This window comes from Lampetra planeri, chromosome 49, assembly GCF_965212315.1.
Source record: "Lampetra planeri chromosome 49, kcLamPlan1.2.h2, whole genome shotgun sequence".
Taxonomy (NCBI): Eukaryota; Metazoa; Chordata; class Hyperoartia; order Petromyzontiformes; family Petromyzontidae; genus Lampetra; species Lampetra planeri.
In genome coordinates, this window is record NC_136155.1 from 3595987 (window position 1) to 3623965 (window position 27979).

General features: G+C 55.4%; 1 protein-coding gene across 1 annotated transcript in view; it reads right to left on the reverse strand.

The window, feature by feature from the left end:
* Positions 1 to 27979, reverse strand: part of LOC144734070 (rab GTPase-activating protein 1-like) — a 146717-nt gene that overhangs the window by 104345 nt on the left and 14393 nt on the right. Inside the window, 6 exon segments of the mRNA XM_078616121.1 lie at positions 3865 to 4031; positions 5887 to 5989; positions 17097 to 17163; positions 25683 to 25793; positions 26177 to 26355; positions 26991 to 27165. Coding sequence (XP_078472247.1) covers positions 3865 to 4031; positions 5887 to 5989; positions 17097 to 17163; positions 25683 to 25793; positions 26177 to 26355; positions 26991 to 27165 — 802 coding nt within the window.

The window sequence follows — 27979 nt, forward strand, 5'->3', positions numbered from 1 at the left end:
CATCATCACCACCGCGTAAGGGTTCGTTCATCGTTATGAGACCCCCCCCCCCCCCGTGTTACAGACGGATGGACAGACGAATGGACTAACTCATCGCACACACCAAATCCACCTCCCTTTGAAGCGGCCGTGGTGGTCAACCGCTGCTCCCCGCATCTCACACCCACCATCCCCGCTGATTGCGTCCGCGGCTCCAGCACCACTCACTGGCCCGGAGGGCTTCCAAGCTGAGCCCACGTCTCTCTCGCATGGCCCCCCCCCCCACCACCACCACGCTCCCTCCCCACCCCCACCCCCACCCCCCATGCCCCCTCCCCCGGCATTCGCGCATTCATCATTCGCGGCTCGTCAGACCAAATTCCTGGCCAGCGCGAACGTTGCGTTCCCGCGCCGACTTGTCGGGGGTTCGGTGGCGGTGCCCGGTCGGCCGGCCTGCTCGTCGGGTAGCCGAGGGTGGCACACGCGGGGGAGGGGGGGCAGGGGAGCAGGGGGAGGGGGGCAGGGCAGGGGGAGCAGGGGAGGGGAGCAGGGGAGCAGGGGAGGGGGGGCAGGGCAGGGGAGCAGGGGAGGGGGGCAGGGGAGCAGGGGAGGGGGGCAGGGGAGGGGAGCAGGGGAGGGGAGCAGGGGAGCAGGGGAGGGGGGCAGGGGAGCAGGGGGGCAGGGCAGGGGAGCAGGGGAGGGGAGCAGGGGAGCAGGGGAGGGGGGCAGGGCAGGGGAGCAGGGGAGGGGAGCAGGGGAGCAGGGGAGCAGGGGAGCAGGGGAGGGGAGCAGGGGAGGGGGGCAGGGGAGTAGGGGAGGGGAGCAGGGGAGCAGGGGAGCAGGGGAGGGGGCAGGGCAGGGGAGCAGGGGAGGGGAGCAGGGGAGGGGGAGCAGGGGAGCAGGGGAGCAGGGGAGCAGGGGAGGGGGGCAGGGCAGGGGAGCAGGGGAGGGGAGCAGGGGAGGGGAGCAGGGGAGGGGAGCAGGGGAGGAGGGGAGCAGGAGAGGGGAGCAGGGGAGGGGAGCAGGGGAGGGGAGCAGGGGAGGAGGGGAGCAGGGGAGGGGAGCAGGGGAGGAGGGGAGCAGGGGAGGGGAGCAGGGGAGGGGAGCAGGGGAGGGGAGCAGGGGAGGGGAGCAGGGGAGGGGAGCAGGGGAGGGGAGCAGGGGAGGGGAGCAGGGGAGGGGAGCAGGGGAGGAGGGGAGCACGGGAGGGGAGCAGGGGAGGAGGGGAGCAGGGGAGGGGAGCAGGGGAGGGGAGCAGGGGAGGAGGGGAGCAGGGGAGGGGAGCACGGGAGGGGAGCAGGGGAGGGGAGCAGGGGAGGAGGGGAGCAGGGGAGGGGAGCAGGGGAGGGGAGCAGGGGAGGAGGGGAGCAGGGGAGGGGAGCACGGGAGGGGAGCAGGGGAGGGGAGCAGGGGAGGAGGGGAGCAGGGGAGGGGAGCACGGGAGGGGAGCAGGGGAGGAGGGGAGCACGGGAGGGGAGCAGGGGAGGGGAGCAGGGGAGGAGGGGAGCAGGGGAGGGGAGCAGGGGAGCAGGGGAGGGGGGCAGGGCAGGGGAGCAGGGGAGGGGGGCAGGGGAGGGGAGCAGGGGAGCAGGGGAGCAGGGGAGGGGGGCAGGGGAGGGGAGCAGGGGAGGGGAGCAGGGGAGGAAGGGGAGAGGCCCGGGGGGCCCCATCATCGTCTCGTAGACGGCCGTCAGGTCGCCTGCGAGACGGCGGCGAATAAAAATCGATTCCAATTTCATGGCGAGCCGCGGAGCAGCGAGCGGAGTGGCCCCGCGAGCGCGTTCCAGCAGGCGCAGGTCGGGGGTGGGGGGGTGGGGGGGGGGTGGGGGGGGGGCCCAGCCACGAGACGTGGCAAAGACAAAGATCCCCCGTATAGCCTTCAATGGACCGTTGGGGGCAAGTGCCTTTAGCTTCAAATCAAGTTTGCCTTTCGGTAGCGGCACCCGTGAAGGATGATAAGGCACGCGAGGTGGGGGGAGGGGGGGGGGGGTGGTCAGCACCGTGCCATGCTCGGCCGCCTTTGTATCACCCAGTGGTGACGTTTACCACACACCGCACCAGGTCCTCGTTTTTATGGCCGAGTCGACCTAGGGGAGGAGGCCCAGGACCCGTTCAGATAATCGTCGCTGGTGTTGGCCGTGAGTGGGAATCGAACTCGGCTCTACGCCGGGTTCGTAGTGCAGCGCGCTCACAGCCACAATGCGGCTTTCCAAAGACAAAGATCCCCCGTATAGCCTCCACAGACTGTTGGGGCAAGTGCTGTTAACGAGCACTTATGATGGCCGGCACGGCCAACACTACACCGCACCATGGTACTTATTTGAGGCTGAGTGGACCTAGGTGAGGCCCAGTTCAGAAAATTGTCACAAGCGTTGGCCGCGAGCGGGAATCGAACTCGGATCGTCGAGTTCGTAGTACAGCGCGCTGACCTCTACACCACCGCTCCCCACACAGTGACACGCACGCGCGCACACAGTGACACGCACGCGCACACAGTGACACGCACGCGCGCACACAGTGACACGCACACAGTGACACGCACGCGCACACAGACGCCTAATACCAGAAACGCCATCAACGTGAGAAAAAAGAATAATAAATTCTCCATCCACTCTCTCTCGCTCTCTCTCGCACCCTCTCAGTCTTCCACACCCCCATCTCAATTCAAAGCCCCCTCCCCGATCCCGCACTCCCCCCCCCCCCTGCTCCACTCTGCCCCCCACCATCCCACTCTTTGCTCCACTCTGCCCCCCCCCCCCCCCCTGCGCCACTCTCTGCTCCACTCCGCTCCCCCCCCTCCACCTCTCCAGCGGTGGAGGAGCAGCCTCCGCTGTGGGGTGAGCCCCGGAGAGAGCAATTAAAATGGCACCCCCCCCCCCACCTCCCCCCCCCTCCACCCCCACCCCCCCTCCCCCCCACTCCTTCATTGCCCAGCACCTGGGCCCCTCCGGCCTCGCGTAGCGTGGGCCCCCTCGTGGTGAGCCTGGTCTCAGCGTGTGTCGGTCCCAGCGATCTTCACGAACTTGCAGGGGGGGGGGGGGGGGTTGGGCACTTTCGCCGACAAGACCACATCAGGAGCACGTGGGGGCCACCGCGCCATTTGAAGCCATTGGGGGTTTTGACAGCAGCACGACGACGACTATGAGGACGATGATGACGACGATGATGACGATGATGACGACGATGATGACGATGATGACGACGATGATGACAATGATGACGATGATGACGATGATGACGACGATGATGACGATGATGACGACGATGATGACAATGATGACGATGATGACGATGATGACAATGATGGCAATGATGACGATGATGACGATGATGACGACGATGATGACGATGATGACGACGATGATGACGATGATGACGATGATGACGACGATGATGACGATGATGACGACGATGATGACAATGATGACGATGATGACGATGATGACAATGATGGCAATGATGACGATGATGACGATGATGACGACGATGATGACGATGATGACGACGATGATGACAATGATGACGATGATAACAATGATGACGATGATGACGATGATGACGACAATGATGACGACAATGATGACGACGATGATGACGATGATGACGACGATGATGACAATGATGACGATGATGACGATGATTATGGGGATTTTTTCACTCTTTGTGTGTTGTCTGTGGGGCCCGCACGTCAGGGGTCGAACTAGAGGCCACCGGGGGGGGTGGGGGCCGCCGGTGGTCCCCGCGGGGCCCATACAATGAAGAAGAAGTAGACGGTCAACGGGTGAGAGCGCGTGCGTGACGAGCGGGTGGCCGACCGACCGAGCGGACGGACGACCGCCGGGGCGAGCCGGCGAGCGAGCTCCGACGACGGGAGGAGAGACTCGCCTGCCGCAGGTGCAGGTGGAAGGTGTCGGTGAAGGCTCGCCGGCCGAAATACCAGAACCGCTCCGTCGCCGGGAACACACGAGCCGGCGCCTCGAACAGGAATCGAACCGGGTCCTGCACCTCGGTGACCACCAGGTCGGCCGCCACCGTCAGGTGAGCCATCTTGTCTGCGGAGAGAGGCGCGGGGGAGAGGAGGGCGAGGGGGGGGGGAGAGGAGGGCGAGGGGGGGGAGACGGCGTCGTGAGCGCGGCGACGATGATGACGTCAGCATCCGCGGAACGTGAAGGAGCAGCGGCGTCTCCGTCTGCGGAACTTCTGGGAACTCAACCGGAAGTTTGACATCTGAAGACACCGGGGACGTCGAATCGAGGGCCCCCTCCCAAAGCGCGTGCCCCCCCCCCCACACCCCTCAAAAACGCCCTCACCCCCCAAAGCGCGGAGACCCCCAGCCGTGTACCCTAGCCGGGGACGGACGGCTTTTGGGGTACAGGCGCAGCCCTGCAACTGCCCTGCTCACGCCTCTGGCTGCTGCGGGTCAGAAGGTGCCTCCAACTCCACCAGAGGGAGGCCCCAGAGAGCCCCCTGTGCTCTTGCACGGTGGCCGCTAGGCGCTTCTCTGGTAGGCGGGCGGGTTCATCTGTTAATGGGTGAACACGTTAACACTGCCGGGTGAACAAAAGCAGGGGGAAGGGGTAGGGGGATGATTTAAGAAACTTACCCCCGCCCCCCCACATGATTTAAACTGATGCGCTGGGAGATGGTCTGTCGATCTGTCTTATCCATCTGTCAGTCCATCCGTCTGGCTGTCAGCCCATTGGTCCATCCATTCGTCTGTCCTGCTATCCATTTGTCCATCCGTCCGTCCGTCCGTCAGTCCGTCAGTCCATTTGTGTCCGTCCGTTCGTCCGTCCATCCGTCCGTCCCTCCGCCCGTCCGTTCCGTGTGGCCGATTCCGCGATCATGATGATGATGATGATAACCTTCGCTGGCCTCCATTTCATCTCCCGCTGACGACGTGGGTGGGGGGGGGGGCACAGCGTTCAGCAGCGTGGGACAGCGGTGGGGAGCGTGGGACAGCGGTGGGGAGCGTGGGGCAGCTAATAGGCATGGCATCGCCGTCTCTCCCAGTTAGGACGACGCGCCGTGGATACGTCGTGGCAGGCGCGGCAAATGCCGAGTGCGCGTGGATTCTCACGCTTGCGCCGAGGAGCAAAGGGCGCCGATTGGAGGGGCGGAGCGGCTATTTAATTCTTTCTCCCGATTATTTTTTTAAAATTAAGTTTGACGTTGTCTTTGGTCGAGTCTTGTGCCAATGCGGCCCAAGATGGATGGATGGATGATGGCCTGCACTCCCCACTCAACTCTCTTTACCTTGGCCAGAAACGCGCTCTTTGAGAATATTTTGTCTACTGATCCATCGACATTTCGTATTGATTTGTGGCTCGCAGATGGCAGTGAGGCAGGCGTTTCATCAACCAATCAACCAATCACAAGGGAACAACCAGTCATGCAATCACATGCATCGAATTCTAGATTTGAAGCTTTCGTGACTGCAAGGATTCATATTCTTAGGTTTTTTCGGTAAAGTCACGTAGGTAAAAAAATAAAAATTAATAAAAGTAAAATAAAAATAAACCAAACAACCATTAAGCCACCCACAATCATTTAACAAACCCTCTGCCAACGTCGGAGCCACGTCGCGCTAACATTGGAACAACATCGGCATAACGTCGCACCAACGTCGGCCCAACGTTGCACCAACGTCGCACCGACGTCAAACCAAGGTCGACCGAACGTCGCACCAACGTTGGCTCAACGTCAACCAAAATCAGACCACCTGCTCAACTACTGGACATCCGTCTAAAAGACCTTCACAGCTCATCGGATTCCTCCAGTATAAATATCTTGATTCCGAACGTCGGCCCAACGTCGGGCACCGACAACGTCCGCCAAACGTCGGCTCGGCGTTGGGCGTCACCGTCGCCGCCTCCGCGCCGGCGGTGGCAGCGCGAGTGCACGTACCCTTGGCCGTCTCGTCGTTGAGGCCGTGGAAGGTGGCGAGCGTGGGGTCCCAGCGGGCGGCGATCACGTACGACTTGCTGTCCGAGCTCTTGCCCATGGACTCCTGCGGAGAACGACGCGGCGCCAAGTCAGTGCAACGCAACGCGGCGCGACGCGGGGACTTCTCTGACTTAGAAACCTTTGGTTCAACCGCCGCGCAATAGATGGTGGTGGTGGTGGTATCTGCAGAATATTAAGAACCAGTGACATCTACATCTGCAGAACGTGAAGAACCAGTGGCATCTACATCTGCAGAATGTGAAGAACCAGTGGCATCTACGTCTGCAGAATGTGAAGAACCAGTGGCATCTACATTTGCAGAATGTGAAGAACCAGTGGCATCTACATCTGCAGAACATGAAGAACCAGTGGCATCTACATCTGCAGAATGTGAAGAACCAGTGACATCTACATCTGCAGAACGTGAAGAACCAGTGGCATCTACATTTGCAGAATGTGAATAACCAGTGACATCTACATCTGCAGAACGTGAAGAACCAGTGGCATCTACATCCGCAGAATATGAAGAACCAGTGGCATCTACATCTGCAGAACGTGAAGAACCAGCGGCATCTACATCTGCAGAACGTGAAGAACCAGTGGCATCTACATCTGCAGAACGTGAAAAACCAGTGGCATCTACATCTGCAAAACATGAAGAACCAGTGGCATCTACATCTGCAGAACGCGAAGAACCAGTGGCATCTACATCTGCAGAACGTGAAGAACCAGTGGCATCTACATCTGCAGAACGTGAAGAACCAGTGGCATCTACATCTGCAGAATGTGAAGAACCAGTGGCATCTACATCTGCAGAACGTGAAGAACCAATGGCATCTACATCTACAGAACGTGAAGAACCAGTGGCATCTACATCTGCAGAACGTGAAGAACCAGTGGCATCTACATCTACAGAACGTGAAGAACCAGTGGCATCTACATCTACAGAACGTGAAGAACCAGTTGCATCTACATCTGCAGAACGTGAAGAACCAGTGGCATCTACATCTACAGAACGCGAAGAACCAGTGGCATCTACATCTGCAGAACGTGAACAACCAGTGGCATCTACATCTACAGAACGTGAAGAACCAGTGACATCTACATCTGCAGAATGTGAAAAACCAGTGGCATCTACATCTACAGAACGCGAAGAACCAGTGGCATCTACATCTGCAGAACGTGAAGAACCAGTGGCATCTACATCTACACAACGTGAAAAACCAGTGGCATCTACATCTGCAGAACGTGAAGAACCAGTGGCATCTACATCTACAGAACGTGAAGAACCAGTGGCATCTACATCTACAGAACGTGAAGAACCAGTTGCATCTACATCTGCAGAACGTGAAGAACCAGTGGCATCTACATCTACAGAACGCGAAGAACCAGTGGCATCTACATCTGCAGAACGTGAAGAACCAGTGGCATCTACATCTACAGAACGTGAAGAACCAGTGACATCTACATCTGCAGAATGTGAAAAACCAGTGGCATCTACATCTGCAGAATGCAAAGAACCAGTGGCATCTACATCTGCAAAACGTGAAGAACCAGTGGTATCGACATCTGCAAAACGTGAAGAACCAGTGGCATCTACATCTGCAGAACGCGAAGAACCAGTGGCATCTACATCTGCAAAACGTGAAGAACCAGTGGCATCTACAGCTGCAGAACGTGAAAAACCAGTGGCATCTACATCTGCAAAACGTGAAGAACCAGTGGCATCTACATCTGCAGAACGTGAAGAACCAGTGGCATCTACATCTGCAGAATGTGAAGAACCAGTGGCATCTACATCTTCAGAACGTGCATAACGTGAAGAACCAGTGGCATCTACATCTGCAGAACGTGAAGAACCAGTGGCATCTACATCTGCAGAACGTGAAGAACCAGTGGCATCTACATCTGCAGAACGTGAAGAACCAGTGGCATCTACATCTGCAGAACGTGAAGAACCAGTGGCATCTACATCTGCAGAACGTGAAGAACCAGTGGCATCTACATCTGCAGAACGTGAAGAACGTGCAGAACCAGTGGCATCTACATCTGCAGAACGTGAAGAACCAGTGGCATCTACATCTACAGAACGTGAAGAACCAGTGGCATCTACATCTGCAGAACGTACAGAACGTGAAGAACCAGTGGCATCTACATCTGCAGAACGTGAAGAACCAGTGGCATCTATATCTGCAGAACGTGAAGAACCAGTGGCATCTACATCTGCAGAACGTGAAGAACCAGTGGCATCTATATCTGCAGAACGTGAAGAACCAGTGGCATCTACATCTGTAGAACGTGAAGAACCAGTGGCATCTACATCTGCAGAACGTGAAGAACCAGTGGCATCTACATCTGCAGAACGTGAAAAACCAGTGGCATCTACATCTACAGAACGTGAAGAACCAGTGGCATCTACATCTGCAGAACGTGAAGAACCAGTGGCATCTACATCTGCAGAACGTGAAGAACCAGTGGCATCTACATCTGCAGAACGTGAAAAACCAGTGGCATCTACATCTACAGAACGTGAAGAACCAGTGGCATCTACATCTGCAGAACGTGAAGAACCAGTGGCATCTACATCTACAGAACGTGAAGAACCAGTGGCATCTACATCTGCAGAACGTGAAGAACCAGTGGCATCTACATCTGCAGAACGTGAAGAACCAGTTGCATCTACATCTGCAGAACGTGAAGAACCAGTGGCATCTACATCTGCAGAACGTGAAGAACCAGTGGCATCTACATCTGCAGAACGTGAAGAACCAGTGGCATCTACATCTGCAGAACGTGAAGAACCAGTGGCATCTACATCTGCAGAACGTGAAGAACCAGTGGCATCTACATCTGCAGAACGTGAAGAACGTGCAGAACCAGTGGCATCTACATCTGCAGAACGTGAAGAACCAGTGGCAACTACATCTGCAGAACGTGAAGAACCAGTGGCATCTACATCTGCAGAACATGAAGAACCAGTGGCATCTACATCTACAGAACGTGAAGAACCAGTGGAATCTACATCTACAGAGCGTGAAGAACCAGTGGCATCTACACCTGCAGAACGTGAAGAACGTGAAGAACCAGTGGCATCTACATCTGCAGAACATGAAGAACCAGTGGCATCTACATCTACAGAACATGAAGAACCAGTGGCATCTACATCTACAGAGCGTGAAGAACCAGTGGCATCTACACCTGCAGAACGTGAAGAACGTGAAGAACCAGTGGCATCTACATCTTCAGAACGTGAAGAACCAGTTGCATCTACATCTGCAGAACGTGAAGAACCAGTTGCATCTACATCTACAGGAGATTATACAACTTTCAAAGCTATTCCTCGTGTTAGACTCACATAGTGACAACAACAACACGACATCAACACAACAACACAACAACACAACAACACAACAACACAACGACAGCGACGCCACTGCGTACAGGTGACGCGACGAGTCCCGTCCGTGTCGTTACTTTGCTCAACCTCATCAACGTGATGCGCGCACGCGCTAGCGAGAGTTATCGCGCCCCCACGTCACGGACTGAGCCACGGCAACCCCCAGGCAACTCCGAGTGGAGTCCGGGAGCCGCCGGTAGCGCAAGCCGGTGGGACGCCCGGCCGGGCCCGGCCCAGCCCGGTCGGCGCAGCAACAAACCGCAGGGCCCGGGGAAAAACGCGCAGCGGTAGCTGTACGGGAAAAATAAAAAACCGTGAGATTTTTTTTTGCTTGACCGCGTAAGGCCCAATAATTTGGCACGTAGCTTCAATCGTTCCCCTGCCGCCCTTCACCGCAAAAAAACCTCCGTCCCAATTGTTCGAGAAATTGCCCCCGACACGGGGGAAAAAAAGCGAAGAGTCAGAGGGCGACTAATTGGGAGTTCAGGCATCGGCGAGGAGAGCGGGGAGATCAAACGAAGGCAAGAGCAGAAACAAGAGGCAAGTGGTGCAGGAGAGATGCGCTGGGGTTATTTATTTAATTTCTTCCCCCGCACCCCCACCCACAAAGCCCCCCAGCCCCCCACTTCTTCTCCTTCATCTTCCAAGAAGCGACCGATTTTTCCAGGACGGATCAAAGACACACGACGAAAATGAGGCCACGTGGCTTTCGGAGGTCACAAACGCTGAGCGAGTGCCGAGGCCGTCACTGCCGAGATCCTGGGTTCGAGTCCGGGTTTCAGCCCCAAACTGCAGTGAATTGGTGTAGAGACCCATAGACTCGCATAGAGACCCGTAGACTCCCATAAAGACACCATAGACTCACGTAGAGACTCATAGACTCGCAAAGCGACCCACAGGTTCACATAGAGGCTGACATATTTGCAGACTCACATCGAGACCAATAGATTCACGTAGAGACTCATAGACTCACAAAGAGATCCATGAACTCACATAGAGACCAATAGACTCGCATAGAGGCTCAGACTCGTATAGAGACTCACAGACTCACATAGAGACCCATAGACTCACATAGAGACTCACATAGAGACTCACATAGAGACCCATAGACTCACATAAAGACCCATAGACTCACAGAGACTCACAGACTCCCGTAGAGACCCATAGACTCACATAAAGACTGGCATACTCACGAAGAGACCCCTAGACTCACATAGAGACTCACAGACTCACATAAAGACCCATAGACTCACATAGAGACTCACAGACTCACATAAAGACCCATAGACTCACATAGAGACTCATAGACTCACATATAGACCCATAGACTCACATAGAGACTCATAGACTCACATATAGACCCATAGACTCACATAGAGACTAACAGACTCACGTAGAGACTAATGGACTCGCGATTGACTGGGTTATGATTAGAACCGGGTTCGAGGGAGCCGACCGCCTCGCCACCGCCACCGCCAGCGATGCGATCGGGGTTGCAAAACAGCGGCAGGGTGGAAAAATAACGTTCAGTAATAAATAAACGTAAATCACGTTCACAAAGAAATAAAAACTCAAAACAAAAACAAAACAAAACCCCCATTGATCGGAGGCTCATCGACGCGTGTGGCGCCCCGGTTTCCTAGAAAAATATCGGTCGGGGAGGGTGGGGTTCCCGTAACGTGATGAGGAGAGAGGGCTCAGATTCATCAGCAGAGGGAAAAACAGAAGGGCCTGGAGAAAAATCCACGTGACCATTGTGGAGAGAGAGAGACACGCAAACTCCAAGTAGACAGCAGCAGGCGTCAGGGTCGGGATCGAACCCACGACCTCCGGCATACCAGGCGAGGTAGTTAACATCTCCTAGCTACCGTGATGATGATGAGAGAGAGAGAGACACGCAAACTCCAAATATACAGCAGGCGTCAGGGTACGAGATCGAACCCACGACCTCCTGTATACCAGGCGAGGTAGTTAACATCTCCTAGCCACCGTGATGATGATGAGAGAGAGAGACACGCAAACTCAAAATATACAGCAGCAGGCGTTAGGGTCGGGATCGAACCCACGACCTCCTGTATACCAGGCGAGGTAGTTAACATCTCATAGCCACCGTGCTTCTCGGGCAAGGGACACAGCCACACCGTTGTTTTTGTTTCCACTGGCACATGTGAGCCGTGCCACGATGGGCACGGCTCATCGTGTTTTTGTTCCACTGCCGTTTTGCCGAGCCGAGCCGGACCAAGCCGTGCTGCGCTGCTTGCCTCGCGAGACGACGTCGTCTGAATCTGGCTAGGCCAGGCACCAGGGTGCAGAGGTCGCAACCGGGTACCCGATACCCGTACCCGGCTACCCGGCCGGGTACGGGTAGCCGTTTGCGACCCTGGTGCGGCCGGGTACGGGTACGGGTAGGCCGTGAGTCACTGGTGAGTAACCGTTTGTCACTCATTTCGGGTAGGGTACGGGTAGGGAACGGGTACCCGTACCCAGCCGGGTACCCGTACCCAGCCGGGTACGGGTACCCATTTGCGACCCTGGTGCGGCCGGGTACGGGTACGGGTAAGGAATCAAAACCCGTTTGCGACCTCTGCCGGGGTGTTTAAATTGCCAACGGCCAGGACACTTGAACGTGTGACGCAGACACGCGTGTGCGTGCCTACACGTGTCAAGATCGGCCTCCGTGGAAGAGGAAGCTCGTGAAGGACGCTGCTGCCCACTGGGCAGTTGGGAGGCGGTCACCCCTCCAGCAACAGCGGAGGGCAGAGGAGCGTCGCTCACAACAACGAGCGGAGCGCCGGGCGGATAAAACGCAGCGAGTTGGCACAGTGAGCGGCACGGGTGGTGCATTTGTCAGTCATCTCAGTCAGCCAACCCATGGTACCTGGGGTCTGTCCCGCGACCTCCTGCCAGGAAACCTTCCTAACTTCACTTAACCTCAAGGTGCACCTAGTCTGGCACAAGCGGTGGTGGAGTAGTGTAGTGGTAGTGGCGTGGTTCGTGCGTTGTGCTACAAACCCCGGCAGTTCCTGCTCATGGCCAACACTGGTGACGATTATCTGAGCCGTTCCTGGGCCTCCCCTAGGTCGACTCAGCCTCTTAATGAGTACCTGGTGTGGTGTGTAAACATCGCCACTGGGGAGACAAAGGCGGCCGGGTGTGGTGCTGGCCACCCACCCCCTCGCGTGCCGTGGCCGACCTTCATAGGTGTTAATAGCACTTGCCCCAAAAGTATGTTAAGGCTATGCGGGGGATCTTTGTCTTTGCTGTTGTGTGTATGAATACATGTGTGTACGTGTGCCCCAGAGGTCTGTTAAAGGCTTTGAGCAGAATCTCTGCCTTTGTATTATGTATGCACGCATGTATTATGCATGTAACTTGACCAGGTGATTGTGAATGTGTGCGTGTACGTGTGCATTTTACGATTGGTGGCGCAACAGTTAGCGTGCTGCGCTCAGAATTCCGGCGACCCGAGTTCGATTCCCGCTCACGGCCACCAACACCGGTAACGATTATCTGCACCTGTCCTGGGGCCTCCCCCTAGGTCGACTCGGCCTCAAATGATTACCCGGTGCGGTGTGTAAACATCGCCACTGGGGATACAAAGGCGGTCGGGCGTGGTGTTGGCCACCCACCCACTCGTGTGCCGTGGCCGGCCTTCATAGGTGCTCGCTAACAGCACTTGCCCCAACAGTCTGTTACACGGGGGAATCTTTGTCTTTGTGTATCCCGTACATATTTTTGAACTTCTTTCACACTGTACGTAGCCCAGCGTGCTAATCGTACACACGGGCACACGATTAGAGACAAAGATCCACCCAGATGGTGTTGAACAGTCGACCTCGCACACGGGCACACGACTAGAGACAAAGTTCCACCCAGATGGTGTTGAACAGTCGACCTCGCACACGGGCACACGATGAGCGACAAAGATCCACCCAGATGGAATTGAACAGTCGACCTCGCACACGGGCACACGACTAGAGACACAGATCCACCCAGATGGTATTGAACAGTCGACCTCGCACACGGGCACACGATGAGAGACACAGATCCACCCAGATGGAATTGAACAGTCGACCTCGCACACGGGCACACGACTAGAGACAAAGTTCCACCCAGATGGTGTTGAACAGTCGACCTCGCACACGGGCACACAACTAGAGACACAGATCCACCCAGATGGTATTGAACAGTCGACCTCGCACACGGGCACACGATGAGAGACAAAGTTCCACCCAGATGGTGTTGAACAGTCGACCTCGCACACGGGCACACGATGAGAGACAAGGATCCACCCAGATGGTATTGAACAGTCGACCTCGCACACGGGCACACGATGAGCGACAAAGATCCACCCAGATGGAATTGAACAGTCGACCTCGCACACGGGCACACGACTAGAGACAAAGTTCCACCCAGATGGTGTTGAACAGTCGACCTCGCACACGGGCACACGACTAGAGACACAGATCCACCCAGATGGTATTGAACAGTCGACCTCGCACACGGGCACACGATGAGAGACAAAGTTCCACCCAGATGGTGTTGAACAGTCGACCTCGCACACGGGCACACGATGAGAGACAAGGATCCACCCAGATGGTATTGAACAGTCGACCTCGCACACGGGCACACGATGAGCGACAAAGATCCACCCAGATGGAATTGAACAGTCGACCTCGCACACGGGCACACGATGAGAGACAAGGATCCACCCAGATGGTATTGAACAGTCGACCTCGCACACGGGCACACGATGAGCGACAAAGATCCACCCAGATGGAATTGAACAGTCAACCTCGCACACGGGCACACGACTAGAGACACAGATCCACCCAGATGGTATTGAACAGTCGACTTCGCACACGGGCACACGATGAGCGACAAACATCCACCCAGATGGTGTTGAACAGTCGACCTCGGGGAGGCCCGTTACCGGGTCGCCGAGGTTCTTGGCACCTCACACCAACTGCACGGACGCACATGCACACACACACACGCACACACACACGCACGCACGCACGCGCGCGCGCGCATACACGCATGCATTATGCACGTATTATGCATGCGTTGCGGCAGGTGGTGCGGGCAGCTGGCATTTATGAGGACCCTGGACCTGTGCGATCCGTCCGTCCCTGGAACGCACGCACGGATCGCTTCGGCTCCTGTCTGCTCCACGCCGACGCCAGCGTTGTTGGGCTCCCTCGCCCCCCCCACCCCCACCCCACCCCGGCTGCACACACGCCGAGCAGGAGCCGGGTTGCACACACACCGAGTGCTGCTCTTGGTAGGAGGGGGCCGTTGACTTTTGCTGCGACTCTTAAAAAATTGAAACTGCTCAAATGAAAAATGCAAATAGTCCCCCCTGGTCAAAAGCGTGCATGCGTGCGCATGTGTGCATGTGGGTGTGTGAGGGTGCGTGCGTGCGCATGTGTGCATGTGGGTGTGTGAGGGTGCGTGCGTGCGCATGTGTGCATGTGGGTGTGTGAGTGTGCGTGCGTGTGCATGTGTGCATGTGGGTGTGTGAGTGTGCGTGCGTGCGCATGTGTGCATGTGGGTGTGTGAGTGTGCGTGCGTGCGCATGTGTGCATGTGGGTGTGTGAGTGTGCGTGCGTGCGTATGTGTGCATGTGGGTGTGTGAGGGTGCGTGCGTGCGCATGTGTGCATGTGGGTGTGTGAGTGTGCGTGCGTGCGCATGTGTGCATGTGGGTGTGTGAGGGTGCGTGCGTGTGCATGTGTGCACGTGGGTGTGTGAGTGTGCGTGTGGGTGCATGTGTGCACGTGGGTGTGTGAGTGTGCGTGCGTGCGCATGTGTGCATGTGGGTGTGTGAGGGTGCGTGCGTGCGCATGTGTGCACGTGGGTGTGTGAGTGTGCGTGCGTGCACATGTGTGCATGTGGGTGTGTGAGTGTGCGTGCGTGTGCATGTGTGCATGTGGGTGTGTGAGTGTGCGTGCGTGTGCATGTGTGCATGTGGGTGTGTGAGTGTGCGTGTGGGTGCATGTGTGCATGTGGGTGTGTGAGTGTGCGTGCGTGCGTATGTGTGCATGTGGGTGTGTGAGGGTGCGTGCGTGCGCATGTGTGCATGTGGGTGTGTGAGTGTGTGTGCGTGCGCATGTGTGCATGTGGGTGTGTGAGGGTGCGTGCGTGCGCATGTGTGCATGTGGGTGTGTGAGTGTGCATGCGGGTGCATGTGTGCATGTGGGTGTGTGAGTGTGCGTGTGGGTGCATGTGTGCATGTGGGTGTGTGAGTGTGCGTGCGTGTGCATGTGTGCATGTGGGTGTGAGTGTGTGTGCGTGCGCATGTGTGCATGTGGGTGTGTGAGTGTGCGTGCGTGCGCATGTGTGCATGTGGGTGTGTGAGTGTGCGTGCGTGCGCATGTGTGCATGTGGGTGTGTGAGCGTACGTGCGGGCGCATGTGTGCATGTGGGTGTGTGAGCGTGCGGGTGCATGTGTGCATGTGGGTGTGTGAGTGTGCGTGCGTGTGCATGTGTGCATGTGGGTGTGTGAGGGTGCGTGCGTGCGCATGTGTGCATGTGGGTGTGTGAGGGTGTGTGCGTGCGCATGTGTGCATGTGGGTGTGTGAGTGTGCGTGTGGGTGCATGTGTGCATGTGGGTGTGTGAGTGTGTGCGGGCGCATGTGTGCATGTGGTTGTGTGAGTGTGCGTGCGTGCGCATGTGTGCATGTGGGTGTGTGAGTGTGCGTGCGTGCGCATGTGTGCATGTGGGTGTGTGAGTGTGCGTGTGGGTGCATGTGTGCATGTGGGTGTGTGAGTGTGCGTGCGTGCGCATGTGTGCATGTGGGTGTGTGAGTGTGCGTGCGTGCGCATGTGTGCATGTGGGTGTGTGAGTGTGCGTGCGTGCGCATGTGTGCATGTGGGTGTGTGAGTGTGTGTGCAGGCGCATGTGTGCATGTGGGTGTGTGAGTGTGCGTGCGTGTGCATGTGTGCATTTGGGTGTGTGAGGGTGCGTGCGTGCGTGCGCATGTGTGCATGTGGGTGTGTGAGTGTGCGTGCGTGCGCATGTGTGCATGTGGGTGTGTGAGTGTGTGTGCAGGCGCATGTGTGCATGTGGGTGTGTGAGTGTGCGTGCGTGTGCATGTGTGCATGTGGGTGTGTGAGTGTGCGTGCGTGCGCATGTGTGCATGTGGGTGTGTGAGTGTGCGTGCGTGCGCATGTGTGCATGTGGGTGTGTGAGTGTGCGTGTGGGTGCATGTGTGCATGTGTGCATGTCCGCGTGTGTACGTGCGATTGCGTGCGTGCGTCTGCGTGGGGAGCGGTGGTGTAGCGGGTAGCGCTACGCTGCGCTACGAACCCAGCGACCCGAATTCGATTCCTGCTCACGGCCAACACCAGTGACGATTATCTGAACCGGTCATGGGCCTCCCCTAGGTCGACTCAGCCTCAAATGAGTACCTGGTGTGGTGTGTAAACATCGCCACTGGGGAGACAAAGGCGGCCGGGCGTGGTGCTGGCCACCCACCCCCTCGTGTGCCACCGTGCCGGCCTTCATAGGTGCTGGTGCTCGCTAAACAGCACTTACCCCAACATTCCGTTCAGGCTATACAGGGAACCTTTAGTCTTTGTACATGTGAGTGAGTGAGTGTGCGTGTGCGTGCGTGCATCTCTTTCTCGCTCGCCGTTCAAACGAATTTTTCAAACTTCCAGGCGCAACGTTATTCGCGAGTTTACGTTTTTTTCGTTTTGCGGGTTTTTCTTTTCATCTTTCGCCCCCCCACCCCTCCCCACCCACCCATCAACGTTGGGCTGCGGACGTACCATGTTCAGGAGGTGAAGGTCTCCCGGTTGAACTCCACACCCAGGGCCAAGAAAGACGCCAAAACACCTGGGCAGGTGAGGTCAGGGTCGGTGGGGTCAGGGTAGGGGTCAGGGTGAGTGAGGTCAAGGGTTGGCAGACACAAGAAACGAGATCATTTTACCAGTTTGTATTTCTTTAGATGACAACAGCAAAAGGTCAAAAGGTCATCGCGGAGATTGCCACTGGTTGGTTAACGTAACAGAGACTCTCTCCGCCTGATGAAGACCGCTTGTGTTGCGAACGAAACGTCGTGGTTTTTTGTTTGCTTTTATATTTATTTTACTTAGAAAAAAATGTTAAATGTAATTGTTTTTTTACCTACGTGACTTCACCGAAAGAACCAAAAACATGAATTCCTGCAGTCACGAAAGTTTCAAGTCAAAAATGAAACACAGACGTTCGAACTTCAGAGGCTGCACTAGCGGCGAGGCCCACGTGACGAGACGGAGACTCGTTCGCGGTCTCTGGCAGAGCACACGGAAGTGGATGTCACAGAGCTACCGCTGAGATCCCTTCACGTGACCTCTGGTGACGTCGGGTCCACGCGGTACAGGGCAGCATTGTCCCAATCGCACTGCGTAGGACATTGGGCACCACGGTGGCTAAGAGATGTTAACTACCTCGCCTGGTCTGCAGGCGGTCGTGGGTTCGATCCCAACCCTGATGCCTGCTGTATATTTGGGGTTTGCATGTCTCTCTCTCTCATCATCATCATCACGGTGGCTAGGAGATGTTAACTACCTCGCCTGGTATACTGGAGATCGTGGGTTCGATCCAAACCATGACGCCTGCTGTATATTTGGAGTTTGCGTGTCTCTCTCTCTCATCATCATCACGGTGGCTAGAAGATGTTAACTACCTCGCCTGGTATACAGGAGGTCGTGGGTTCGATCCCGACCCTGACGCATGCTGTATTATTTGGAGTTTGCGTGTCTCTAGCTCTCTCCTGGTGGCTGCGTAGATTTTTCTCCGGGTTCTCCGGTTTTCCCTGCATTTTATATAACATTTGGGTGCTGATATCCATTTCCACACGACGATAAGCCACTTCGTTGAGCTATCGTTTGTGATAGCCAGATTGCTTCTGAAAAAGAGCTACATAGCTCAGTGGGGCCTTAACTGGTAAAACAAAGAGTTGAATAGTTGCATTGAGAGTCATCGTGTCACGGCCAAATCGATGTTTAATTCTCAGAACTGAAATTCAGCCAAATTAAGTAAATACAGCGTCGAATTTCAAGGGATGGGTTTGTTTTGTGTCAATTCATTTGGTGACCTGCCTGAGAACCCAGTCGCATCACAGTCCAGTCTATGCGACTCCATGGGTCTCTGTGTGAGTCTATGGGTCTCTGTGTGAGTCTATGTGTCTCTGTGCGAGTCCATGGGTCTCTGTGTGAGTCTATGGGTCTCTGTGTGAGTCTATGGGTCTCTGTGTGAGTCTATGTGTCTCTGTGCGAGTCCATGGGTCTCTGTGTGAGTCTATGGGTCTCTGTGTGAGTCTATGGGTCTCTGTGTGAGTCTATGGGTCTCTGTGTGAGTCTATGGGTCTCTGTGTGAGTCTATGGGTCTCTGTGTGAGTCCATGGGTCCCTGTGTGAGTCTATGGGTCTCTGTGTGAGTCCATGGGTCTCTGTGTGAGTCTATGGGTCTCTGTGTGATTCCATGAGTCTATCTGCGAGTCCGTGGGTCTCTGTGTGAGGTCTTGAGGGGTGGGGGTTGCAGTGGAGGGAGGGGGAGGGGGGGAGGCCTCCAATGAAAAAAAAAATCGTCTGGATCGCGGAACGCCGCTAAAGTAGCGTGCGCAAGAAATATAATTACAGTCGTCAGGAGGAAAATAGAATGCATTATTGAACGCGAGAAAGAACTGAAGGAAGAGTGATTTAGAACGTACAGTCACAACGCTGCGAGCAAGCGGACCGAATTTCGTTAAATATTTACGGCAGAATTTGAAACGTATTTTTTTTCTTCTTCACACACATGTACACACACACACACGTGTGTACGTGTGCGTGTGTGTACATATGTGTACACGGATTTGCATTTAGCCACAAAGTTCTTCTGGGAGAGGAATTCCAACCCACAAAGTCGGCAGGCGGCGTCGGTTTCAATCGCGGGCGTTAATCCTCGGGGGTGAGCGAACCCATCGCCATGAGGACTGCCAAGCGCAAGTCAACACAAAGACAAAGATCCCCCAGTAGAGCATTGACAGACTGTTGGGGCAAGTGCCGTGCTAGCGAGTAGCGCCTATGAAGGCCGGCACGGCACACGAGAGGGTGGTCAGCGTGGTCTCTGTGGGTCTCTTTAGTCTCCCTGAGTCTCCATGTCTCTGGGTTTACTCTGTGGTTCAAAGTTTGGGTTGCATAACCACAATTGCGCGAATGTGTTCTTGTTTTTAAAATACCTCCCTATCTCTATGGGTCTCTATGCATCTCTATGGGTCTCTATGCATCTCTATGGGTCTCTGTGTATCTCTATGGGTCTCTATGCATCTCTATGGGTCCATGTGTATCTCTATGGGTCTCTATGCATCTATATGAGTCGCTGTGTATCTCTATGGATATCTATGTATCTCTACGAGTCTATGTGTATCTATATGGGTCGTTGTGCATCTCTATGAGTCTCTGTGTATCTCCATGGTTCTCTATGCATCTCTATGACTCTCAGTGTATCTCTATGGGTCTCTATGTATCTCTATGGGTCTCTGTGTATCTCTATGGGTCTCTATGCATCTCTATGGGTCTCTATGCATCTTTATGAGTCGCTGTGTATCTCTATGAATCTCTGTGTATCTCTATGAGTCTCTGTATCTCTATGGGTCTCTGTGCATCTCTATGCGTCTCTGTGTATCTCTATGGGTCTCTATGCATCTCTATGAGTCTCTGTGTATCTCTATGGGTATCTATGCATCTATATGAGTCTCTGCGTATCTCTATGGATATCTATGTATCTCTACGAGTCTCTGTGTATCTTTATGTGTCTCTGTATATCTGTATGAGTCTCTGTGTATCTCTATGAGTCTCTGTGTATCTCTATGAGTCTCTGTGTATCTCTATGAGTCTCTGTGTATCTCTATGAGTCTCTGTCTGTCTCTATGGGTCTCTATGCATCTCTATGAGTCTCTGTGTATCTCTATGGATATCTATGTATCTCTACGAGTCTCTGTGTATCTCTATGCGTCTCTGTGTATCTCTATGGGTCTCTATGCATCTCTATGAATCTCTGTGAATCTCTATGGTGATCTAAGCATCTCTATGAGTATCTGTGTATCTCTATGGTGATCTAAGTATCTCTATGAGTCTCTGTGTATCTCTATGGGTCTCTGTGTATCTCTATGGGTCTCTATGCATCTCTATGAGTCTCTGTGTATCTCTATGGTGATCTATGTATCTCTATGAGTCTCTGTGTATCTCTATGGTGATCTATGTATCTCTATGTGTCTCTGTGTGTCTATGGGTCTCTATGCATCTCTATGAGTCTCTGTGTATCTCTATGTGTATCTATGCATCTCTATGAGTCTCTGTGTATCTTTATGGGTCTCTATGCATCTGTATGAGTCTCTGTGTATCTCTATGGTGATCTATGTATCTCTATGAGTCTCTGTGTATCTCTATAGGTCTATATGCATCTCTATGAGTCTCTGTGTATCTCTATGTGTATCTATGCATCTCTATGAGTCTCTGTGTATCTCTATGGGTATCTATGCATCTATATGAGTCTCTGCGTATCTCTATGGATATCTATGTATCTCTACGAGTCTCTGTGTATCTCTATGTGTCTCTGTATATCTCTATGAGTCTCTGTGTATCTCTATGAGTCTCTGTGTATCTCTATGGGTCTCTAAGCATCTCTATGAGTCTCTGTGTATCTCTATGGTGATCTATGCATCTCTATGAGTCTCTGTGTATCTCTATGGGTCTCTATGCATCTGTATGAGTCTCTGTGTATCTCTATGAGTCTCTGTGTATCTATATGGGTCTCTATGCATCTCTATGGGTCTCTGTGTATCTATATGGGTCTCTATGCATCTCCATGGGTCTCTGTGTATCTATATGGGTCTCTATGCATCTCTATGGGTCTCTGCGAGTGTCTGCGAGTCTCGACGTATCTCTAAGGGTCTCTGTATCTCTATGAGTCTCTGTGCGTCTCTACGGGTTTAAAGTTCGGCCTAGAGTGTGGAATGCGTGGACAAAAATCACACTGCTATACTGTGGCTTGTTTACAATGAATCTCTGTATATGGGTATCTGTGTGTCTCTACGGGTCTCTATGTATTGATGAGTCTCTATGCATCTCTATGGGTCTCTATGAGTATCTGTGGGTCTCTAAGTATATCTATGGGTCTCTGTATCTCTTTGAGTCTCTGTGTCTCTAAGCATCTCTATGAGTCTCTGCGGGTCTCTACGTATCTCTGTGGGTCTCTACGTATCTCCATGAGTCTCTGTGCGTCTGGACGGGTTTACTGTTCGGCTAATAGTGTGCTCTGCGTGGCCACAATCACACCGCTGTACTGTGGCTGGTATCTTTAATATTCCATTGACGGAGGAAATGTGCTGCTGACGTTCTGACGTGGTTGATGGGGGGAGGAGGGGGTGGAGGGGGGAGGAGGGGGGGGGAGAGGGGAGAAGGGGGGAGGAGGGGGGAGGAGGGGGGGGGGAGAGGGGAGAAGGGGGGAGGAGGGGGGAGGAGGGGGGGGGAGAGGGGAGGAGGGGGGAGGAGGAGGGGGAAGGAGGGGGTGGAGGGGGGAGGAGGGGGGGGGGAGAGGGGAGGAGGGGGGAGGAGGGGGTGGAGGGGGGAGGAGGAGGGAGGAGGAGGGGGAAGGAGAGGGTGGAGGGGGTGGAAGGTCGGAGGAGGAGGGAGGAAGAGGGAGGAGGAGAGGGGAGGAGGGGGTGGAGGGGGTGGAGGGGGGAGGGAGGTCGGAGGAGGAGGGAGGAGGAGGGGGAGGAGGGGGTGGAGGGGGTGGAAGGTCGGAGGAGGAGGGAGGAAGAGGGAGGAGGAGGGAGGAGGAGGGGGAAGGAGGGGGTGGAGGGGGTGGAGGGGGGAGGGAGGTCGGAGGAGGAGGGAGGAGGAGGGGGAGGAGGGGGTGGAGGGGGGAGGAGGAGGGAGGAGGAGGGAGGAGGAGGGGGGAGGAGGGGGAGGAGCAGGAGGAATTGTCGCGATGAACCCTATTAACACCAATCTACTTGTTGTTGTTGTGTGGCTGATGTAGATGCAGACCAACAGCTACAATTTCACATTCAGGTGGCCAGGCCAGACCACCGCGTCAGGAGCAGCAGCGGAGTGCATCGCTGTGATGTCTCTCCTTCGAATTTGCGGATCGGGACATTGCGTCCGTTATGCGATGCACGGTCCGTTCTGGATGAGCCCAGTCGTGCACTGCTGCAGAGTTTAATTTTAATTATTTTATTTATTTTATTTATTTTTCATTTGTGCCATCATCAGTTATCCGCATCTGCTGCCATGGTTCGTGCAGTTGCTGGATGCGGTTGAGGGTGGACCATGAGCTCCGTGGAAGATCAAACGCCGAGGGATCTTCTGCGTCGGCGTCGTTCACAACGCCGACGTCAAAGTCGCCGGGTTCGAGTGTCCAGCACCAGCCACTGGTGGACAGCGCCGCCTCGCGGTGACCACGTGGCACTGAAAGCCACGTGGTGAGCGAGTGGGTTGGTGAGCGTGTGAGTGTGTGGCTGTGTAAGTGAATGAACGAGTGGGTTAGTGAGCGTGTGAGTTGTGTAGGTGAATGAACGCGCGGGTTAGTGAGCGAGTGAGTGTGTGGCTGTGTAAGTGAATGAACGAGTGGGTTAGTGAGCGTGTGAGTTGTGTAGGTGAATGAACGAGTGGGTTAGTGAGCGTGTGAGTTGTGTAGGTGAATGAACGCGCGGGTTAGTGAGCGAGTGAGTGTGTGGCTGTGTAAGTGAATGAACGAGTGGGTTAGTGAGCGTGTGAGTTGTGTAGGTGAATGAACGAGTGGGTTAGTGAGCGTGTGAGTTGTGTAGGTGAATGAACGCGCGGGTTAGTGAGCGAGTGAGTGTGTGGCTGTGTAAGTGAATGAACGAGTGGGTTAGTGAGCGTGTGAGTTGTGTAGGTGAATGAACGAGTGGGTTAGTGAGCGAGTGAGTGTGTGGCTGTGTAAGTGAATGAACGAGTGGGTTAGTGAGCGTGTGAGTTGTGTAGGTGAATGAACGAGTGGGTTAGTGAGCGAGTGAGTGTGTGGTTGTGTAAGTGAATGAACGAGTGGGTTTGTGAGCGTGTGAGTGGCTGTGTAGATGAATTAACGAGTGGGTTAGTGAGCGTGTGAGTGGGTGGTTGTGTAAGTGAATGAACGAGTGGGTTGGTGAGCGTGTGAGTGGGTGGTTGTGTAAGTGAATGAACGAGTGGGTTGGTGAGCGTGTGAGTGGGTGGTTGTGTAAGTGAATGAACGAGTGGGTTAGTGAGCATGTGAGTTATGTAGGTGAATGAACGAGTGGGTTAGTGAGCGTGTGAGTGGGTGGTTGTGTAAGTGAATGAACGAGTGGGTTAGTGAGCGTGTGAGTGGGTGGTTGTGTAAGTGAATGAACGAGTGGGTTGGTGAGCGTGTGAGTGGGTGGTTGTGTAAGTGAATGAACGAGTGGGTTGGTGAGCGTGTGAGTGGGTGGTTGTGTAAGTGAATGAACGAGTGGGTTAGTGAGCGTGTGAGTGGGTGGTTGTGTAAGTGAATGAACGAGTGGGTTGGTGAGCGTGTGAGTGGGTGGTTGTGTAAGTGAATGAACGAGTGGGTTAGTGAGCATGTGAGTTATGTAGGTGAATGAACGAGTGGGTTAGTGAGCGTGTGAGTGGGTGGTTGTGTAAGTGAATGAACGAGTGGGTTAGTGAGCGTGTGAGTGGGTGGTTGTGTAAGTGAATGAACGATTGGGTTAGTGAGCGTGTGAGTGGGTGTCTGTGTAAGTGAATGAACGAGTGGGTTAGTGAGCGTGTGAGTGGGTGGCTGTGTAATTGAATGAACGAGTGGGTTAGTGAGCGTGTGAGTGGGTGGTTGTGTAAGTAAATTAACGAGTGGGTTAGTGAGCGTGTGAGTGGGTGGTTGTGTAAGTAAATTAACGAGTGGGTTAGTGAGCGTGTGAGTGGGTGTCTGTGTAAGTGAATGAACGAGTGGGTTAGTGAGCGTGTGAGTGGGTGGCTGTGTAATTGAATGAACGAGTGGGTTAGTGAGCGTGTGAGTGGGTGGTTGTGTAAGTGAATGAACGAGTGGGTTAGTGAGCGTGTGAGTGGGTGGTTGTGTAAGTGAATTAACGAGTGGGTTAGTGAGCGTGTGAGTGGGTGTCTGTGTCAATGAATGAACGAGTGGGTTGGTGAGCATGTGAGTGGGTGGTTGTGTAAGTGAATGAACTAGTGGGTTAGTGAGCATGTGAGTTGTGTAGGTGAATGAACGAGTGGGTTAGTGAGCATGTGAGTTGTGTAGGTGAATGAACGAGTGGGTCAGTGAGCCTGTGAGTGGGTGGTTAGGTTAAGGAAGGAGCGGGTGTACGAGCCGGTGAGTGAGTGGGTGAATGGGCAAGCATGTGAGTGGGTGGTTAAGTTAGTGAATGAGTGGGTAAATGAGTGAGTTGGTGGTTACGTTAATGAATGAGCAGGTGAGAGAGCGGGTGAGTGAGTGAGCGTGTGAGTGGGTTATTAGGTTAATGAATGAGCGGGTGAGAGAGGGAGTGGGTGAGTGAGCGAGTGAGCGAATTAATGAGTGAGTGGGTGAGAGAGCGAGTGAATGGGTGAGTGGGTGAGTGAGCGAGTGAATGGGTGAGTGGGCGAGTGAGCGAGTGAGTGGGTGAGTGAGTGTGCATGTGAGTGAGTCATTAGGTTAATGAACGAGCGGGTGAGAGAGCAGGTGAGTGGGTGAGTGAGCTAGTGGGTGAGTAAGCGAGCGAGTGGGTCGTTAGGTTAACGAACGAGCGGGTGAGAGAGCAGGTGAGCGGGTGAGTGAGCGAGTGGGTGAGTAAGCGAGTGAGTGTGTCGTTAGGTTAATGAACGAGCGGGTGAGAGAGCAGGTGAGTGGGTGAGTGAGCGGGTGGGTGAGTAAGCGAGTGAGTGTGTCGTTAGGTTAATGAACGAGCGGGTGAGAGAGCAGGTGAGCGGGTGAGTGAGCGAGTGGGTGAGTAAGCGAGTGAGTGGGTCGTTAGGTTAATGAACGAGCGGGTGAGAGAGCAGGTGAGCGGGTGAGTGAGCGAGTGGGTGAGTAAGCGAGTGAGTGGGTCGTTAGGTTAATGAACGAGCGGGTGAGAGAGCAGGTGAGCGGGTGAGTGAGCGGGTGGGTGAGTAAGCGAGTGAGTGTGTCGTTAGGTTAATGAACGAGCGGGTGAGAGAGCAGGTGAGCGGGTGAGTGAGCGAGTGGGTGAGTAAGCGAGTGAGTGGGTCGTTAGGTTAATGAACGAGCGAATGAGAGAGCGGGTGAATGGGTGAGCGAGCGGGTGAGCGAGTTGGTGAGCGAGCGGGGTGAGCGGGTGAGCGAGCGGGTGAGCGAGCGGGCGAGCGGGCGAGCGAGCGGGTGAGCGAGTGGGCGAGTGAGCGGGTGGCCGGGTGGAGCTACCGTTCGATGGTGAGCTCGCGGCTGGACGCTTGGTTCACGTTCAGAACGAGTTTCTTCTCGACGCCCGAGCGCAGCTTGAAGTACTGCTTCTCCTTGTCCACGGGCACCGCGCTGCCGCACAACAAAGACAAAGGTCCCCCGTGTAACCTTAACGGATATGTGCTAGGGCAAGTGCTGTTACAGCGAGTCGCACCTATGAAGGCCGGCACTGAGCACGAGGGGGGGTAGAGGCGTGGCCAACAGCAGCCACGCCCGGCCGCCTTTGTCACCCCAGTGCTGATGCTTTATTTACACTGCGCCAGGTACTCGGTTAAGGCCGAGTAAACCTAGGGGAGGCCCAGCACTGGTTATTCGCCAGCGGTGTTGGCCGCGAGCGGGAGTCGAACTCGGGTGGCTGGGTTTGTCGCGCTGCGCACGAACCACTGCACCACCGCTCGCCGCACACAAGGACGAAGACACGCGCCCTCCATCATCACCGCCACCACCATCATCACCTGAAGTTCCCCTTCCCGTCATCCTCTCTGATCTCCATGGCGACGGTGAAGGTGAAGAGGTCGGGGTTGGGGGTGGAGGCCGTGAGTGCCGGACTGGAGCCCGGCCCCGACGATCCGGCTCCGCTGGGCCGGGCGCAAACCTCGAACGCCGCCGCGAAGCTGTGCAGTAGCCGGCTCACCTGCCGGGGGAACAAATGAGCGAGTGAGCGAGTGAGTGAGTGGGTGAGCGCGTGAGTGGGTGAGCGCGTGAGTGGGTGAGCGCGTGAGTGGGTGAGCGCGTGAGTGGGTGGGTGTGCAAGCGGATGAGTGGGCGGGTGTATGAGTGAGCGAGTGAGTGAGCGAGTGAGCGAGTGAGCGAGTGAGCGAGCGAGCGAGCGAGCGAGTGGGTGAGCAGTTGTGCGAGAGGGTCTGTGAGAGGGTGTGCAAGTGAGCGAGCGAGTGGGTATGTGGGTGGGTGAGCGAGCGAGCGGATGAGTGAGCGGGTGTGTGAGTGAGCGAGTGGGTTAGCATGTGAGTGAGCGTGTGTGCGAGAGAGTGTACGATTGAGATAGTGAGTAAGCGAGTGAACGGGTGTGCGAATGAGCGAGTGAGAGGGTGTGTGAGCGGGTGTTCGAGTGAGCGAGAGAGTGGGTGTGTGAGTGAGAGTGTGTGTGAGCGGGTGTGTGGGTGAGCGGGTGTGCGAGTGAGCGAGCGAGTGGGTGTGTGAGTGAGCGAGCGACTGGGTGAGCCGGTGAGCGAGCGACTGGGTGAGCCGGTGTGCGAGTGAGCGAGTGAGAGGATGTGAGAGTAAATCAGCGAGCGTGGGCGGAGTGACCTCGTGCGGCTCGGGGCAGCGGAAGACGTGGATACGGAAGATATCGGCGGCGTTGTGGCTCTCGGTGAAGCCGAAGCAGTCGCTCTCCTGGGTGGCGCGGTGGCCACGCACGCAGAACAGGATGCGCTGCACCGGGTAGCGGGCAATCTCCACACTGCTGTCAGCCTCCAGGATCCTGGGGACGCGGGGACACAGAGACACGGAGACACGGGTGTCTCAAACACAGCGTGCCGTGACATCGACACACTGCTGGGTGGTTGGGTGGCAGAGTGAGTGGGTTGGTCAGTGGGTGGCTGAGTGAGTGGGTGGTTGGGTGGCTGAGTGAGTGGGTGGTTGGGTGGCTGAGTGAGTAGGTGGTTGGGTGGCTGAGTGAGTGGGTTGGTGAGTGGGTGGTTGGGTGGCTGAGTGAGTGGGTGGTTGGGTGGCTGAGTTAATGGGTTGGTGAGTGGGTGGTTGGGTGGCTGAGTGAGTGGGTTGGTGAGTGGGTGGTTGGGTGGCTGAGTGAGTGGATGGTTGGGTGGCTGAGTGAGTGGGTTGGTGAGTGGGTGGTTGAGTGGCTGAGTGAGTGGGTTGGTGAGTGGGTGGTTGGGTGGCTGAGTGAGTGGATGGTTGGGTGGCTGAGTGAGTGGATTGGTGAGCGAGTGGTTGGGTGGCTGAGTGAGTGGATTGGTGAGCGAGTGGTTGGGTGGCTGAGTGAGTGGATTGGTGAGCGAGTGGCTGGGTGGCTGAGTGAGTGGATTGGTGAGTGGGTGGTTGGGTGGTTGAGTGAGTGGGTGGTTGGGTGGCTGAGTGAGTGGGTGGTTTGGTGGCTGAGTGAGTGGATTGGTGAGTGAGTGGGTGGCTGAGTGACTGGGTTGGTGAGTGGGTGGTTGGGTGGCTGAGTCAGTGGGTGGTTGGGCAAGTGAACGTTAACGGCGGTGTCAGAGAGTCCTTCGCCATCTTCATCCGCGCACCGCGATCCGACGCCACTCGACCACCACAAAAACATC